At 30.6% G+C, this 19,391-nt stretch overlaps 4 protein-coding genes across 4 annotated transcripts in view; 2 read left to right on the forward strand and 2 right to left on the reverse strand.

The window, feature by feature from the left end:
• Window positions 1–19,391, forward strand: part of LOC122271576 (serine--tRNA ligase, mitochondrial-like) — a 584,968-nt gene that overhangs the window by 56,012 nt on the left and 509,565 nt on the right. The window lies entirely within an intron of this gene.
• Window positions 10,510–12,697, forward strand: LOC122272496 (uncharacterized). Its single transcript, XM_043056265.2, has 3 exons — window positions 10,510–10,550; window positions 11,598–11,777; window positions 12,273–12,697. Exons 1-3 carry the CDS (start codon window positions 10,545–10,547, stop codon window positions 12,516–12,518), a joined length of 432 nt encoding a protein of 143 aa, XP_042912199.1. The 5' UTR covers window positions 10,510–10,544; the 3' UTR covers window positions 12,519–12,697.
• On the reverse strand, window positions 13,406–17,399 carry LOC107452857 (putative nuclease HARBI1). The gene is made up of 3 exons (XM_043056264.2): window positions 16,288–17,399; window positions 15,025–15,166; window positions 13,406–13,820 (listed from the first exon to the last, which is right to left on the reverse strand). The coding sequence occupies exons 1-3, from the start codon at window positions 16,444–16,446 to the stop codon at window positions 13,459–13,461; spliced, it is 663 nt and encodes a 220-aa protein (XP_042912198.1). The 5' UTR covers window positions 16,447–17,399; the 3' UTR covers window positions 13,406–13,458.
• Window positions 18,607–19,326, reverse strand: LOC107452866 (uncharacterized). Its single transcript, XM_016069486.4, has 2 exons — window positions 18,948–19,326; window positions 18,607–18,815 (listed from the first exon to the last, which is right to left on the reverse strand). Exons 1-2 carry the CDS (start codon window positions 19,153–19,155, stop codon window positions 18,607–18,609), a joined length of 417 nt encoding a protein of 138 aa, XP_015924972.2. The 5' UTR covers window positions 19,156–19,326.

A 19,391-nucleotide genomic window follows, 5' to 3' on the forward strand; every position in this document is an offset into this window, starting at 1 on the left:
GGATAATTACTTATCCTTACTCGTGCCCCAAATTTTGGAGGTCTATGGGAATCTGGTGTAAAGTCATTCAAACATCACTTGAAAAGAACTGTTGCTAATGCTAGATTTAATTATGAAGAACTTCTTTCTGTACTTTCCCAAATTGGAGGAATTTTAAATTCCCGTCCGTTTTCCCCTTTGTCATCGGACGTTTCTGACTATGAGCTTCTCACCCCAGGCCATTTTCTCATAGGTCGACCGATAAATACTATTGCAGAACCGATTTTAATCAATGACCCCGAAAATAGATTGTCTTATTGGCGTAAACTGTCAAAAATGATACAGATACTTTGGAAACGTTGGTCTGTAGATTTTCTTAATCATTTGCAACAACATAAGAAATGGTATTTTTTTTAAAGATAATGTTAAGAAAAAAAAATACGGTTATTGTTAAGGAGGACAATTTTAAATGGATGATGGGAAGAATAGATCAAACTTCCTGGTTCTGATGGAAAGGTCCGAGTTGTCAAATCTGGACCAAATCAAATCTGGACCAAAATTGTCAAATCTGGAAATATCAAATCTGGACCTCTTAAAAGACCTATTTCTAATCTTTGTTATGCTTAAAAATTTCACTAATTGCATTCATTTGTCAAAATACTAAAGTTAATTTAATCTACTAAGTGAATTTCAAACATTGTAGTGATCCGTATCTTTTGTTAAAGATTTAATTTCAGTCATATTAGTTGAATTGTTGTGTTCTTGTTTTATAATCTTTATGTATTTTTTTTTTACTTTGTTATGTCATAATTGCACTTCTTATTATTTTTAAAATTTGAATAACTGAGTTGAATATCATGGATATTGCAACGCGGGCTGGTATGTTGCTACGCCCGTTGGCTTCTTAGCGTTATTTTTCAGAGCCAAGCGTCAGTTTATGTAAATCTACCGAAGAGCATACATGATCGTAATTGTCTCTTTACGCAGTGCAACCGCAAATAAAGAAGTACAGTCCACACATGTTAGTTAGTTAGTTATTGGCGCAAGAGCCAGGTGTGGCTATATCGCACCTACAACTTGGTTTTTATTAAATATCTATATTGATGTATCAAAACTAATGGCTTTGAGGTATGAGAAGATGTTGTCGAGGGGACTGTTACCAATTAATAAAATCAATGATGGATTAAAGCAACCGAATTGGCGTTGTCTCTGAATTTTAAATTTGCTACATTTGGCTAAAATGTGTTTCACAGTGAGCGGTTCCTTACAGTGGGAACACTCTGGAGCAGGCTCATCTAGTAGAAGATGTATGTGAGTAATACGAGTATGACCGATACGTAAACGGTTTAAAACAACTTCTAGCTTTCGAGGTAGATTAAGATGTGTATAAGGTTGTAGGTTAGAATAGATACTATGTAGTTTATTATCCGTCTCACACTCCACAAATGTCTAATTTTCATTTTTTTTAACCACATCGAAATCCATCGCAGAACAAGCAAGCTGTGTACAATTTAAAGGATTGTTAGTTTTATCTGAATATAAGATGAAACTAATTTACCCAAATTAAAGTAAATCAACAAAAACCTTATAACAAATATTAAAAAGTGAAACACGTGAGAAAATAGTTATTAAAAGACACCATTTTATGAAAACTCAAACATTCCTTACTAGAAAGGTAGTGTATAGCTTCAGGATGTGCTGCCATAGGAAACAAGATGACCTTTCAAGGCATGTTCTCGCCTTCTCCCTTTCTTTCTTGTTACAGACGACTACACAACAGAAAATGGCGCGCTCATTTAAAGAATGCGGCAAATCAAAACTTATCAAGAAATAATAAAAGATTATTTAAAGGATATGTAATTATATTTTATTCAAAGTATTGATTTTCTGCATTTTCATTAGAAATTTATATTTCCTTAATAGTTGAATGATCATCTTTTTTTAATTTATTGATGAACGTTGAATAAATAAAAAGCTTTGCAAGAATCTATGTTCAGTTTCTTTCCTATTTTCTTTATTTGATGTTAAATGTACAATGTAATGACTGGTGATTAAGACGTTAAAATGCAAAAATTGCGAACAGAAATCCGAATAAATTATTTATAGTTTGTAATTGCAAATATATTTATACAATCCTTAGTATTTAACAATCATTCAATGTAGATAAACGGTAGCATTTCATGTATTGAATAAAATATATTTACTACTCATAATAAGATCCACACATTGTTGGAATATTGGGTATAAATTAATTTTTACCAATTTTTAGTGATTGTTTTTAGTGATATGTTTTTAAGCTACATACATACTTTTACAGACCACAGTCGAGTTGAAAATCTGAGCAAGCCAGAGTCTCTAGCCCTTACTTCACCTGATGGTACCGAACACTACGTTATATTAAACAACAACGAAAGTGAACACTGTTATTCACAAAAGCCACCAGTAGCAAGTAATTAATATTTTATACTTATACTTTGTTACATTGTAAACTGCGATTTCAAACTGAAAAATCAGTTGAGCATGAAACTAAAATTAAAATGTAATGAATACAATGAACTTGTGTGAGGGCAGCTATTTCTAAGCTCATTTAAATTTTCGACAATAATTATTAAAAGAACATAAATGAAATTTAAATTTCTTAGATAAATAAAAGTACCGTTCAAAGTCAACCGAACAACAAGCTCAGAATAGGTAAGCAACCCTAGGTGCGTGCCTTGGTACTTCCGGGCAGGAGTTTCTATGCAATTCGTACTATTTATGAAATGCCCTTACATATTTGCCGCATCATTTACGGGATGCGTATTTACAAAGACTCAATGATACAGAGCACTTGGCGCGATAAAGAACATCTAAGCATTTTTGGTGCGAAAAAGAAAGCTGCGCATGCGCCGTAAGGAAAAGGCATATAGAGCAATCCTTTGCGTTTGGGTTAGTTCCGTTGTTGACACTTTTAGTCGTTCGCTATTTTAGTTTGACAGTTTGTGACATTTAACCTGGTTCAACCTTAGTAGTTTATTAATCTTAGGTATGGCAGGTGAAAATTCAAAACAAATGCCCTTTTCAGGGCAAAACCCTGATGAAGAAGTTAATTTCTTCAAGGATACTCTTTTTCCTGAAATCAGAAAACTGTACAGCGATGCAGAGATTGACTGTGAAAAATCAGATTTGAATAAAATTAATCTGAGACTGTTACTAGTAGATGCAGATAATGCTGAAAAACTAAAAAACAATGTATCTAAAATCACAAATTCATCTATAGGACGCAAGGAAATATTCAAAGGTAGTGTACTGAAATTTGTATTTTTACTGATTTGTTTTTCTTCTGATCTTGTTCTGATAAATCGTTATATTTTTTAGGGTTGTATTTAGTAAGTCTTGGTCTTGCCAACACGCTAAAAAGAATAAAAAAATTGCTGGTGAAAGGAACACAGACTGCCCTGCCAAACTTTCAATTCTTATAAAGAAAGTCAACAGGAACACTGTGAAAAACGATCAGTTTTTGAAACGCAGCCATCCGCTAAATGCTGAAGTGCAGCTCTCGCTGAAACACAACCACAACAATTCATCTGCTGCAGCTCTCAGATTGCTTAGAGTTGAAGAAAGTGTAAGTATAAAGTTTTTGTTTTTTGTATGTAATTTAAGTTATGAGCTCTCTTAAAATATTGATTAATTTATTATTATATTTCAGGTGAAAGAAACTTTTTATGTCTATTTTTACACAGGGATGACCCCTACTGAAGCTCATCACTTTCATGAAGATAAATTTTTGACTGAAGAAGATTTCCAGAATTTAGCCAATGCTTCAGTTAATCCCACCCTTCGCCAAATTATATACCTTCACGACTGTTGGAGAGAAGCTAACCTCGGCTCTTCAGTCAATCCCTTTGATAAGCTTAAAGAGAAAATGCCATTATATTCTTCTGCAGGTATATCAGTCACATTAATTGAGAACAGATTATCAAACTTAATATAAAAATTTAAATTTCAGGTTTCGAAAATAATCTGGCTATTAAAACTTTTATATATCTCGGTTTTTAAGAATATTTAATATTACAGTTTTTAAAAATACCCTGTATAAGCGAACCCTGTATAATGTATTCAACGAAGCAATTTAACGATAACACCTACAAAAACTTTTCTCAATTTCAATACAATTCTTTTTGTGTGAGAATCATAATTGTAAGTGTAAACAAATAAGTTAAATCGTATTATTGTTTTTTTCCCACCACTATGATATAATTCTTACACATACATTTGAAAATAGATTATTTGATCACTTAAAGTCCGCATGTTTTCTCACAGGTAAGGATAAACAAGTTAAGATCAGATTGCCCCAAAAAAAATCCCGGTTAAAGGAAGACTAAAAGGTTTCACAAAAACAGTTATAACACTAAGTAAAGACAGGAAAAAACATAAGATGGCCTTCCTTAAAAAACCTATAGCAGTACAAAAAAATATTTTATCATGGTTGTTCGGCCACAACAGAAAAATATATAATTCCAGAAGAAAAGATGGAATGTTTCCCGGAAAGAGTAAATGTCATACTAGACAAACATGTCCATTTGGGCATAGTCAAAGAGCATTTTGAGAAGGATGCGTGGCTTATTGTTGAAAACCTTGTTTAAGCCAAAACACTTTCCTGATGGTGAAGCTGTGGCTTTTGCCAGGAAGACATTTATTCAAAATGTTCTGTACAATGTGATTCGTGTTTAGCATGGGACCATATTTTCTGTGCCGGTTTTAAGTCCACTCCTAGAAGCAATGAATGGTTTTGTAACGGTTGTTGTTAAAATAAAATAAATGGTAAAAATTTTAATTTTGTTTTGTCATTACAAATTATGCCTGAAAACTCCTTTTTTCTTCTCTCTGCTTTTCCCCCCTTTTCAGAGGAAAACCGGATGATTAGAGTAGAGAATAAAATTTCTTCTTGATAGGCTAGAAAGGCATTGCTTCCGACACACTCCCCCCCCCCCGCTGAATTGAAACCAATCACCAATTTGATCGAACTAATACTCTAAAATTTAAAAGGGTTTCATGCACACAAAGTACAATTCTGAATTTTCAGCGATTTAATCAGTTGGCATAGCTATCTAAACAAGTGAGGGTTTGTTTCCTATCTATATTTTTATGTTTAATCGAATGAAGTTATTCAGACTATAGAAAGAACAGTTCAAAAGTTGCAAGTATTTTCACGTATAAAAAGTATTATACTTTTCATGTGCACTTTTTGTTGCGCTATGTAGGGGCCCATCTGAAAATATAAGAAATTTTTTTTTTATGTAATATCTCATCCTAAATTGAATGATATAGAATTTTAAATCAATGGCATAATTAGTTTTAAATGTTTTTTTTTTCATAATAAATACGATTAAAAAAATTGTACATTATATACAAAAAAAAAAACTCATCGCAACTTTTTTAAAATACCAACCCTTTTGATTCTTTTTTTTTAACTCAGTCACTATTTTATGAAGACACTATTATATCTCACTATATATTTTATGAAGACAAAATACAGTTTTTTATGAAGACTCAAACATTCCTTATTAGAAATATTAAACCAAAGATTAAAAAACTAAAAGAAGTATATAATGTCTTGAAGCTTGATAAGTCGATTCATTTCTTAAATGAAAAAAGTACAAATATAAAACTGCCTTTTTTTTCCTTTCGTTTGTTATAAAATGATAATGGAAGTGTCGATTTTCGGTAGAATATTGTGAAGTGTCGATGTTCTGGTAGATTTTTTGTGATGGTACCGACTTTCTCAGTAAATTTCGTGAAGATGCCGTTTTGATTCATTTTTGTGAAGGTTCCTAGGAACGGTACCAAAATTGATCTGAATTAGTCCCTGCATGTACACTAGAAAGACTAAAAATTCAAAGTAAAATTTTAAGTATTGAGAATAGTATCACTAACACTCACTTTAGTGTCAAAATTTTATTTCAGGTTCAAGCTTTAGGTCTGGTATCCGCTTACGTAAACTGTGAAGACACAAGGCGGTGGATTCGGCGGTTATCAGCCCTTCCTCTTGTACCTATCCACCAGATAGGGGATAACTTCATGACGATTACAAGAGATGCTCCAACAAGCCGCCAAATTAAAAATTTTACAGCGCACATGAAAATTACATGGGTAGATGCTGGTGCTCAGTTTAGTCCGCAAGTCATGCAGCAGATTTTAGCAGTGATACAGCTTCTTAACTATGAGTGCAATTCTATTTATTATTCCAGAAAAAAAGCAATATCAGTTACTTCTTAATTTTCATACAAATAATTTGTTCAATAATTTAAAACTTTAGATTAGATTCAAATACAGATTTAAGCAATATAGTTAAAACTGGCAAGCTGATTAGTTATTTTTTATTTATCCAATATCATTTTAAAGGAGGCAGAATAGCATTTCTCAATTGTTTCAAGGGGGCCACTAGGTACCATGCAAAATAAATGGTGAGCAACATTGAATAAAAACATGCAGTGTATAAGGAAACGTCCATAACGTGTTAATGAAATAATTAGTAGAGTTATTTTTCAATTTCAATTTAAATTATTTTTCAGGGATAAAAGTGAAATTAAATATAGAATGTAAAATAATCATAATATCTAAAAGTTAATTTGAAAAAGTTCTGTTATTCATTTGAAAAATGTTTCAGGAAAAACATTTAAATGCTGAATTTATTTATAATTTTTTTGTTTTTATAATTTTAAACGTACTTTAATTTTTCTCTTAATGAATTTCTTAAAAGTGCAGTTTATTTGAATAAGATAACCACGCACACACAAAAAAAAATTNAGGCAGAATAGCATTTCTCAATTGTTTCAAGGGGCCACTAGGTACCATGCAAAATAAATGGTGAGCAACATTGAATAAAAACATGCAGTGTATAAGGAAACGTCCATAACGTGTTAATGAAATAATTAGTAGCGTTAAGAGAAATTATTTTTTAGGGATAAAAGTAAAATTAATATAGAATGTAAAATAATCATAATATCATTTGGAACCAGTTCGACAATCGTGACAATGTACGGACAAACAACCATGTTAAGGGGTGGCACTCCAAATTAAGCCGTAGATGAGTGCCATCAAATCCAAATGTCTATACGTTCATAGACATGACAAAGAAAATTGATCATGAAAATGATGCCGAGAAAATAATGTTGCTGTGTGAGCACAGAACAGAAGAAAAAAAAATACAAGCATTCCAACGAAAGACTGAATATTTTAAAGACAAGGATAGATCAAATGCCTTTAAAAGCGTATATGGACTCAGCAGCGGACAGTTTAAAAAGTGCTTAATCATATGTTATGGTGTTTTTAAATTTTATTTCATGTTATATACACATACCCTCCAACTGTAGTTTCAGAAATCTTCTTTTCTGACGGTAGCAAAATTAATGTCTTAATATTTAAAAAAAATTAATTTTAGCTTAACTTGTCCACTATTACTTATAAAATTGCAGGCCATATGGCTAGATTCTTAAGTTCTGATAAAAGTTTTATGAGAGATCCATTTGCTTTAAAAATTTCTACTTTGGTTCGCTACCACTAGAAAGAATTATTTTCAAAATCCTCACAAGTTGGAGGTTATGTATACATAATAAATTTTATATTTTTGCTCTTGTAAGTATTAGAATCATAAATAGAAACAATATTAACGTATTATCCCGTCAACCATTTTCACCACCTTCGTTATCTTCCAGATTTATTTTTACAAAGTAATTTATCATGAAGTAAGAAAAAATACGAAAAAAACTTCTTACATGCAAAAAATGAGAAAAAATTATAGTTTGAACCACATATAAATTTATTTTCTGAATGGGTTGATGGTATAATACTTAAGTAGCATAAAAAAAAGCTACACAAACACATATGTTTACACTGTTGCCAAGGAAACTTAATACTAAAGATACCTCATTTCTCTTTATACTAAAAAAGGCACTAAGCAAAATGGGTTTATAAAGAGATATAAAAAATAATTATAACTCTTGAACTTATCTCCGTCTTTAAATAGTAAATTAGTTAACACATTTTAAATAAACCATAATGAAACTTCTAAATTCGAAATCCAAGACGGTTTGACGGTTCAGCTAAATCATCTAGTGGTACATCACTCAACGATAAGTTGATGGTAGGTCCTCAACTGCAATTAGACATTACCTTATTGCTTCTCAAATTTAGAATGCACAAAGTAGCAGTCACAGCCGACATAAAAAAGATATACAGGCAAATTATAATGCAAGATTCAGACTTTCAAAGAACAGATTGGCGCAACTCGCCTTATGAAGCTGTTCAAGATTTCAGAATAACAAGAATTGCGTACGGCACTGCATCAGCTCCGTACCTTTCAGTGAGATGTTTGCAGAAGTTAGCAGAGGAAGAAGCAGACAAATATCCAATAGCTTCTAAAGCATCTCTCGAGGACTTTTACGTTGATGATTTGATGTCAGGAGCCAGTTCAACCTCAAAGGCAATCGAACTTTGTAGACAATAGACGGAAATGTTGTCAAATGCTAAACTCAACTTAAGAAAGTGAGCTTCTAACTCTGCAGAATTTTTGAACGAAATTGATACAGATTCGCGTTCATCAAAGACGTCCCTGAGCATAGACAATGATAACAACATCATAAAAACTTAAGGTATCCTGTGGCATCCCGTAACAGATGTATTCCTTTTCAAAGTTGATCAATCATCTCTTGAACTTTCAGTAACAAAAAGACATTTACTTTCCTCCAAAGCAAAGACCTTTGATCCTCTTGGATGGCTATCTCCAATCACAATTCAATTCAAGCTAATCGTGTAACTACTATGGAAACGCCAATTGCAGTGGGATGATAGTGTAACACCAGATATTGCAGATAAATGGAAACAACTTCAGAAAGATCTTATGTTTGAACATCAAACTTCCTCGATTTTTACTTCGCGAATCAGGACCCCTACCATGAACTACTGGGAATGGAACGAAGATTCCCGCCTGTAACGAGAAGCCAGAGAAAGTTTGATTCCATGTCATCCCTAAATCGTACCACGAACACTCACCGGGAATCAGACATTCCACGATTCTGGTTCTAAGAGCGTGGCTTGAATTTAACCAATCGTTGAATTTATGCAATATTTATTTCCGCAATATGGCAACGTTGTTTTATCAACCGTGTGTTTTCTTAAAATACTAATTTCGTGCACTGTGTATTTTCTTTGCGTGCACTGTGTATCTTCTAATCTTAATTATGGGTAAAAAAATTACTCCCACTCAGATGGAAAAATTGGTCTCCTTTATGGAGAAAAATCCGCAACTGTACAAAGGGTAGTTGACGCCGAGTTTCACCAATAAAGACAGAGTGAGAATGTGGCTGGCCTTGCAGCTGGAGTTGCATGCGATTGGAAGCTGCCATAAAACTGTTGAGAAATGGAGAGAAGTAAGTATTTTGTGTAGTATAAATTTATTTTCATGGGCATCGTTGGTGGTATTTGTTCCCTTTCAATGTTTCTAACTTAGAAAGAGAATTTTCGCAAAATAACACCGATTTCTCTAAGTTATAAACAAACAATAAATGAGCTTAAAAATTTTGCAGACCTTTGATTAAATTATGATTTTTTTTTCTATTGTAACTTTATTCTTTTTGTTTTCTTAACAGTTGTTAGTTGACTCCCTGCGATGCCCATTAGTGTGTATAACATGTATCCACATTTTTCAAAATTTTTGGTTAAAAAATAGGTTTTAAAAATTTTTGTGATCTGCTTTATGAAAAAATAAAACCTATTTATTTACAAAACAAATTGTTATAACTTAAGTGAAAGAGGTAAATTATGTTTAAACATATTTTGTCCTTAGTGTGAAGAATAGTGTTGTTTGTCATCACATAGCAATTTCATATTAGGAGGTGATGATGTTAATTTTATTCTCAATTTTGTTTCGACACCAAATCTTTTCAGACACTTATATTTTTAGTACGTTAAGGCTGAGAAAGCAGCTTCACTCATATAAGGCAATAAATATTATATCAGTAAGAATTATATCAATGTCTATTTTTCTCAGGGAGTAGTGTCTGAATATTTTGAAGAAATAATCATGCATGCTCCTTTACAAAATATTAGAAAAATTCTTATTGATATTACTTTTTCAAAAAGAAGTAATTTATTTTTTGTTACTTAAAATTCTTAGTTGAGAAAATAGTCGTTCTTCTGGGAAATATACCCTTCTACGATTATGGCAGTTCTATGATTTTGTTTTTAGTTATCTTGGCTCACTGTCAAAAATCGCTAGGACTTGGTGATTATTTTGTCACTCACCGTTGCCAAAAAATATGAGCCATAAGAGTTGAAACTAGTTTTTAAGAGTTAATTAATATTACAATATTTAAGACTTAATTAAGATTGTTGCTAAGAGGTTTTGTATATAGAGATTTTGAGTTCACAAAATTTTTTTAGTTATATCTGAATCTGGCAAACTACTTAAAAAAATTTCATTTGCTTGGAAATATATATAGTGTCTCAACTGAGAATTATGCATCCTCATTATTAGATATAATTAANATGCGGAAGGTGGATGTATCAAATCTGTGGACAAATGGATGAAGGTAAGAAAGATAGTTTATCAATTTTATGTCACTAATTGCACTAGTTAAATTTATTGGTAGCCAATTTCGCTTAAAACAAGGTACCAGTTTAAAATTCTGCAACAGAATTTAGCATAAAATTAGTCAATTCATTCTATATAACATCTAATTATTATGTGTTTTTGACAACAATTAATTAATATTTCTTTTAAATATTATTAAAAATAAGTTTTCTAGTTTCTCCAATTAGAAACATAACAAGGCAATGATATTTTGTTAATTAAAACGTAATATTAATTTTGATAATTATTAATCTTACTGCACCTTTTTATTATGAAAACCATCTGTAATATATCATTTCACAATGTAAATAACCTTTGAATTAGCAAATTGAACTGGAATACCAAATAGTTTACTGTGTTGGATAAAAGTAATATCCTTAGACATTTCTTCTGTGGTTAGTTCTAAATAAATATGCATAGCAGAATAAATTAATCATTTCAATAATTTGAAAACTAATATGAAGCAAAGTTCGAACCATGAATTCAATGGATAACACTTTTACACTCGGTTCATGTCGATTTTATCATTAATCTAATTAATTCCCCTTTTTAGGTATGAATGTTTGAACATTTTTTAAATTAAGTTGTCGTTTAATTTAGCAAGAGAATAAATCTTTTCCAATTCCTTCTTTAGTAATGGATATTTGAACATTTTTTTAAATAAGCTGTCGTTAATTTTAGAAAAACAATAAATCTTTTTTTATTCCTTTTTTGTTATAAATATTTGAATTTTTTTTTGAAGTTTAATAAGTTTTTATTTAATGTAAAGTTTTCAAATGTTACGTTTAATGTCTGATTTTTACACAGTTTTTAAATACTCAGATATATTTCTAGCGATATAGGAAATTATTACAACCAATTTTGGTATTCTTTGTAACACCATTTAAAAAAGTGTTTTTTGTGAATTTTTGCAGGCTTATAAATTAACGTAAATTTTGTTTATTAAATAATTCATAATAAATCTTGTGTAATTCTACAGTTTCTCATTTGTTTTTTTTTGTTATAGTCGTGGTCTGATTACAAGCAAGAGGTAAAGAAGAAATATCTGAAAAGAGTTAAGCATGCCAATGGCACCGGAGGAGGTCCCCCTCTGAAAGAACTGACAGAGTTGGAGGAAAGAGTCTTAGCACTAATTGGAACAGATGCATACATGGGCCTCACTATAAAGGAGCACAGGCCTTCCCCAGTAAGTTCATTTTTGTTTTATATTTCAATATGTTAATAAAAATTGTCAGCTTTAAAATTTCATGATTTTTGACAATCGTTTAAAACAATGCCAGAAGTTTTTTTTATTTTTTATGACAGTTAAAACAAAATAAAACTGACAAAAACTTTCCAAGCCTGCCTAATTATGATATTTTTTAAAGTGCTTAAAAATATTTTTTTGACTGCTTGAAAAGTACTTAAAAAGTGCTTATTTTTTGTTGAATAATTTGGCTTTGCACCCTGAATTAGTTTTCCTTATTTTAGATAGAAACCCAATATAAAGTTTCTGCATGCTACTTCTTATCTAAAAAATTACTGCTTGAAGGTTTAATATTGTCAATCCAGAATTGATTTTGTTAGAAAGTGATTCCTGATTGAAAGTGGTTTTATTAGATTGTAGATTTTGCAAATGACAATTTTTCAGAACATTGGAATATTGTTTTACTTTTCTTTAATTGAATTTTTAATATTATAGGTCAATGAATCTATTGAAGTAATTTTGCCTGGGTCTCCAGCAGATTCATTTGTAGAATTAAACTTCAGTCTGGATGAAGTTGAGTCAGTGGCTGAGCCAAGCTACAGCCAGTATTCAGCCAGAGACACCCGTGGAGTCCCCAACACCTGTTGGAGCGGCGGGGACCTCTTCAGCACACGAACAAGTTTCGGCAAAGAGGCAGGTTTTGAAAAGGAAGAGAAACCGAGGTCTCGTAATCCCACCTGAAAAAGCTGAGCGTCTAATAGAAGCTCAATTGAGCAACAATGAAGCTATTAGGACTATATCGGAACATTTGAAAGAGGCCAATCGGCTCGCAGAAGAAAGAAACGGCATTGAGCTGAGGAAGGCAATAGCTTTCGAAAATATATGCAAAGTGTTGGGCAATAAAAGTTTTATCTAATCTTTATTTGTTTCATTAGTACTTATTTTAAAATGAAATTATATAGTAGTTTGATAATTTTTAGTGTGAAATGTTTCATTGCCTTGTGCTTACCAGTGTTTTTGATATTTTATGAATAATGAGCACACTTGGCTTTTGGTAGGTAGCATTGGAATCTAGAGTAAAATTAAGTATTTTTTAAGACTGTTAGGGCATTTTTCATATACATCACATCTAATAGATAGGCTTTTTAATATATTACAACAATTTATATCATAATTCTGAAAGTTAATTTGCTCTATTTGTTCGTAAACAGCTATAAAACAAAGTCTTAAAATTTAAAAGGAATAATGTGGATTTATATTAAATTAGAGATAGTATTGGAAACCTTCAGTTAATTATATGCAATATTATTGATTGTTAATTATAAGTAATATCTTACTTAATGCAAATAAAAAACTTGGTATAAAACATTTCGATGTAACCAAAATCCATCAAATTTTCTTGTCACTTATGCTGCCACTTCGATTGGCTCAGTATTTTTGTGCTCCGAGTCTGTTATTTACTAAACTTCTGTATATTTTTCTTGGTTTTTTAGTAACAATTTATTCTGCAGTTATATTTGTGTATTTGTTGCTAACTTGAAGCATCATCTATCGCTTATAAAGAAATTTAAACATTGCTAATTTGTTAACAGTTAAGTAAAAAAATTAGTAAATAAACAAATATAAAATTAATAACAAATTTTTATTCAAACAAAATAAATTTTCTCATAGTAACAACAATTCACAACATAGTAACAATTCTATCGCGAATTCTCACCGCGTTTCTACCGTCACATGCCGGCAAACCAGTATTGAATGGCATGTCCTCTTCTGAGAGGGTATCATATGTAATATGATACCCCCCATCTCTCATGCACATATTGTGCAGTACTGCACATGCATTTACAATCATGCCAGCAATTGTTGGTGTGTAATGCAGCACTCTTTCTTTTAAGAGGCATCTGAACCTTCCTTTCAACACCCCATTGCATCTCTCGATGATGTTCCTCCCGAGTCTGTGCCTGAAATTGTAATTTTCTTCCTCCACAGACGTTTCGGTGAGAGGGGTCATGAGCCATGGCTCTAGGGGATAGCCAGAATCACCTAAATAAAGAAATTAATACAAAGATTAAAATGGTACATCTAAGTCTTAAAATTATTATATAACTTAAAATCAATTTGATAAGATAGTTACAGTCGGACCCCTATTTAACGAACTTCCCTTTTACGAATTTCTCTATTTTGCGAATCTTTTTGAGAAACCAATAACATTTTGGAAATTTCTTCGTAAAATAACTTCCGAATACCGAAGTCAATTTTCTATTTAACAAACTTTTCTGTGAGATCCACTTTCTCTATTTTCCGTAAAATTTCAGAACATGTTAAACTTGTTAACTCATTTTATGAGGGAAATGCCCTTTAATTGATTTTTGAAGCCACTTAACTTTTAGAGAATGTAGTAAAATCCCTTTCCTCCCCCCTTTTTTTATTTGCATTTCAAGCGAAAAACTCAAAGGAAATTAACGGATTTTATCAGTAGCAATTAAACTTAAGAACACATTTGGTAATGCATGTTTAACATTACTTTTATAATTAAATGCAGATATAATTTTATACATAAATTTAGCTTTTCTTAGTTGAAAATATATATAGCATGTATTGGATAATATTTTGCTCTGTTCTTGCATTCCATGCAGATTTCAAGATAAAGGTGTATCCATTGCTATTTTAATTTTGTCTAGGGTTTATGAATTTAAAACCTGCTTTATGCGGTTTAAGTATTTCAAAAGGAGACTTTCTATTTAGCGAATTTTCTGGGTAACGAACTTATTATCGGGATTTGGCGACTTCGTTAAATAGAGGCCCGACTGTATTTAATAAGAGGTGATCCAAAAGGCAGTTTACTTTTCAAAACATTATAATTTTTTAGCTATTTACAATAAAGCAATTCCACTTGCTCATAAACACGAATTTTTTGATACAAAAAAAAATATTTGTTTGAAAATTATACAGTAAATTAACTTTTGGATCACATGGTGCATTAAAAAAAATGGGACTACCAGATTTATTGTAAACGTAGTTCAATATGCTTAAAAGTTTATTAGGATATCTCATAAACAAAAAAGTTTCTGAACATTAAATAAGAGCTCTAAGTATCTATGAAATAAAAATGATATTTTGAAACCTTCTAATTGCTTTTTTTAATAAAAAATTAACAATTGATTTTTAAATAAAGAAGTGTTTAAAATACCAGAGTAACTAAATCTATTTTAAATGAGCTTACATGAAAGATTTTTCTACAACTTACCTAGAAGCCATGTGATTTTTAATCTGGAAGAGTTGTCGATGAACCAATCCCTCAGAAGACTCATCTTCCAAATGTAGGCATCATGCGTGCATCCAGGAAATCTGGCTGAAATGCTCATGATTTGCATATGCATATCGCAAACCTGTTATAAATATTAAAAAGAAAATTTTACTGATGCAACTGCAAAATATATATTTTATAAAATTTTACAGGTAATTGAAGCAATATATAGGGAAGAGTCGGGAAGCCCCGCCCACCTAAGGAGTATTGCTTATATTTCTGCATAATATTGAGTAATAATCAATATTTTTGTATGTTTCTATTGTTTTATCATCTAATTAAATAATGCAAAAAGAATAAACCAAAAAAAGAATAGTTCAACTTAAAAAAAAAAAAGAAATTTAAAAAAACATGTTTTTCAGCTCTTTTCAAAATGTGCTGGGTATAATGTCCCAGTTACAAAAATTATGTTTTTTGACTATTTTTTCAGGTGTAAATGAAAATGACCAATGTATTGACAATAGATGAACCTCATTTATCATTTTTATCACAAAATTATTTTGTTTATTACATATTTCTATACTTTTAGTGAATTCTATCATTTAATAACAACAAATGTAATATTTTTTATTATTATTAATGTATATTAATATAGTTTAATATTAATATATATTTATATTAAATATTTAAAGAAAATTTAATTTAAGCAAATCTTTGCAACCGTACATTTACCAAAGAAATAAAATTGGGCAGTGATACCCGACATTCATGCGAGCGGGGCTACCCAAAATCCAATTTTTTTGTAAATTTGTAATTGCTCGAACAATTTTTCACATATAAACTTCTTTCTTTGTGCAAATTAAACTTAAGACTACATACTTTAATGCTGTATGTATAGAAAAAATTATTTTTTTAGTATTACAATAAAGTTTAATTGAAACATTCAACCAATTTTTCTTAATTTCATGACTACTGTACTCAACATATTTTCAAAACCATTGTTTACCATGTTACCAGCTGCTACTTGAAACTTTGAAAATAATCTTTTTTTAATATAATAATTAATGTCCGATAGAAACATTGAAAAAACATTCTTTACATATGAAATTGACAGCGGGGGTACCCGACACTCACCTATATGTCAATTACTTTAACTAATTTGTAGATTGGAAACTCTGTTTTAAGTTTTGCATAAAATGTAAACTCATTGACTAAATTAATGTATCATATTTATATTATTAATTCAAAAATGAAACATCTTACCAGTTGAACATTCAGAGAATGAAAATTCTTTCTATTCACATAGTTTTTCTCAAGATGCTTGCCATCATTCTGCGGAGCAACAATGGCCACATGAGTGCAATCCAAAGCACCTATCACTCCCGGGAAACCTGAGTATTCGAAAAATTCTCTTTTCAACATTTCTCTTTCACTGAAATAAAGTTGAATAAATGGAGATGCTATACATCACACTCAATCAAGACAATAAAGTTAAAAATTAGTGTTATAGAAAATAACAAAATTTCAACACTGTGTTTTCAATAAATTTTTTAAGCAGCTTTCAAAAGCAGTATAAGGTGTATTTTTATAAACAAGAGCTCAAAATACCAAAAGAAGTAACCCAAGAGCAATTTAATTTAGGATAAGTCACTGAGTGTGCAGTAAGTTTAACAGTTAAGTGAGTGCTCAATTTCGAAAGTTCATTGTGTCACACTTAAAAAAATAATAATATCTGATCAATATATATATATATATAATGTGTGTGTACAGGATCTGTTACAGTCAACTGAATAAATCTGACTGCAATTAATGCCCGAACGGGCTGGACAAAATGAGTAATATGTGAGAACTCTTTACATTAACCAGCCAAATTTCTTTTGTGATCTAATTGACAATAGCAAATGCATGTTATCAGTTATTTACATTAACTGAAAGATTGGTTTACTATTAATAATAACTCTTTTTTTTTTACATTGATTTCTACATGCAAAGTCAGAGATGAATAAACTGAATCAGCTAATGTTTTCCTTTAATTTTAAAAATTAATTGTTTCATTTGCTTTATACGACACATTTTAACAGTACAAAAAATTTATAAAAATTGAAATGGAAAAAAAAAACAAAACAATACATCACATTACATTATTCCTAACATAAATCATGAAAAGCAACGCTGTTTTTAAGGTAGTTGATGTGTATTTAATAATGGGTTCTTGCTTGTATTTACAAACTTTTTCTAAATAAATGATCTGAAAATAAGTTTTTAATTAATAAAAGATAATGCAGCTTTCTACAAACATTTGTATTAGTTATTAACCTATTCTAGTATTTATAATTAATCATATAATGTTTATTGAAGCCATCAGAATTCAATATATATATATTAATTTACATTCGTGTTAAAATTTTATCAGATTTTAATATCCACCACTAAATGCAATTAAAAGGAAAATCAAGGTTGTCAATAATTATTTTCATTGCAAGTAATTTTGTGAAAGAAAAAAAGAGAAAATATATAGGGAGTTAAACTGAAATATAACATAAAAATTTTGGAAAGATTTCCGTTTTGCGATTTACGGCAAGGCAAGCATTTATTTACCCATATTTTTTTAAATTAGCAAGTATAAATTCCATTTGGAGTATTGGCGATTTTTTTACAATCTGCTTACATTGTAAAAAATCGCCAATGCTTACCTAGTGCTGTAAGCATATATAATCATGAGAATTTTATCCCCATGCTTTATTACTGTAATAAGCTTTAGATTTTTTAACTTATCGAACAATAACCAAACAAAAAAAGCTAAGTAAAATAATAATAAATATCACTGCAAAATCACTTGTTTCAAAATTTTATAAACTTAAGTTTTAAGTTGAATAAAAATTAGTTATAACTGATAATTAAGAAATTCTAGGGACTTATTTTCTTGTATAAATGAACAAAATAAAGTCATGTACTTACTTTAGTTTCGACAGAGAAGGCATTTCTACGTGAAGTCAATGGCTCCAACGCTGGCCGAAGTTTTTCAATAAGTTCCGCACATATATCTTTTGTCAATCTGAATTGACTTCGAAACTCGTTATCTGGATACCGAAAAACTTTAAACCTTTCAGGCCGATTAATCTTCCTTTTAATTGTGTTTCTATCACTTTCTTCAGCAATAGCTAATTGTAAGACAGAAAACAGCGCCATTTTGATCATAAAAATAAACAAAATCTTATCGAAATCTAGATTTCGCTTACTCTTAAACCTGCCGGAATCGGATTCGTAATTATTTCGCATCGGAATTTAGTTCCGAGCGGAATCAATAGCTCGTAATACGGCCTAACTGACATTCACGGATTTATGACGTCACGAGAGCTTCATTTCGATCGGAATCTGATTCCGTGAAGCTGGTAATAGGGCCCCAGTAATCTTTTCTATCTCATGTTCATGAACAGCATTTAAGAGACGATTGCCTAAATCAATTTTACTCGGGGGTTTATACCCAGGTCTTAGCATTTGCATTAGCTTAAGAAAATGTGGATATGTTGAAGTAGAAATGTTGAATTATATGAGTTAGATCTGAGAAATATATAGAACAGTCTACAAATCTAGTGTATCTTTAAGATTGGTTGGCATTTTCACTATAAATGGGCTAATACCTGTAGTCTTGAATTTCTTTATCTTTATGTCAGTATCAGTAGCAGTCAAATCTTCATCACACTGAATACGCTTATTACAAGGATCTGGCAGATTTTGGCTTTCAATTTGAGCTTTATTATCTGTTCCTCTGTTGTAAGTAGCAGTAACATCTGTGTAAGAAAGGAAAAGGAGCCATAAGTGTAATTCTATTTATTTTTTATTTTAATGTAAAAAAAAAGAACTTAAAATATTATGATATGAATTAAAAAATAACAGTATAATAATAATAAAAAAATTATTACCTAAAGCATCTTTTTCTTGTTCACAATCTTTCTTCTTTTCTACTTCATTTTTTGCTACACACACTTCATGATGCATTTTCATTCTTGATACCAATCCTTGCATTTCTTTTTGGCATAAGTTACATATTGCTTTAGATCCTTTCTTTCCTAACTCAATTTTTTCATTATAATAGACCCAAATGGGATCTTTTTTCCTTCCAGCAGACATTTCAAATTATAATTAAAGCTAATAATAAGTAAATATGACTATCCCAGCTACCCTAAGTATGCTACCAAACACTAATTCACAACTCAAAGAATGAAAATGGCGCAAAACAAAAATAAAGTTCAAAATTAGCACTACAACTGCTACCAAAAAATATATACTTATACTTCAACTAACAATATGTACTACAACTTCTACTCCAGGTGCTGCTGTTGTTGTTTTTGTTTTGTAATGTTCCA

Source organism: Parasteatoda tepidariorum, chromosome 8, assembly GCF_043381705.1.
Source record: "Parasteatoda tepidariorum isolate YZ-2023 chromosome 8, CAS_Ptep_4.0, whole genome shotgun sequence".
In the NCBI taxonomy this organism is placed as follows: Eukaryota; Metazoa; Arthropoda; class Arachnida; order Araneae; family Theridiidae; genus Parasteatoda; species Parasteatoda tepidariorum.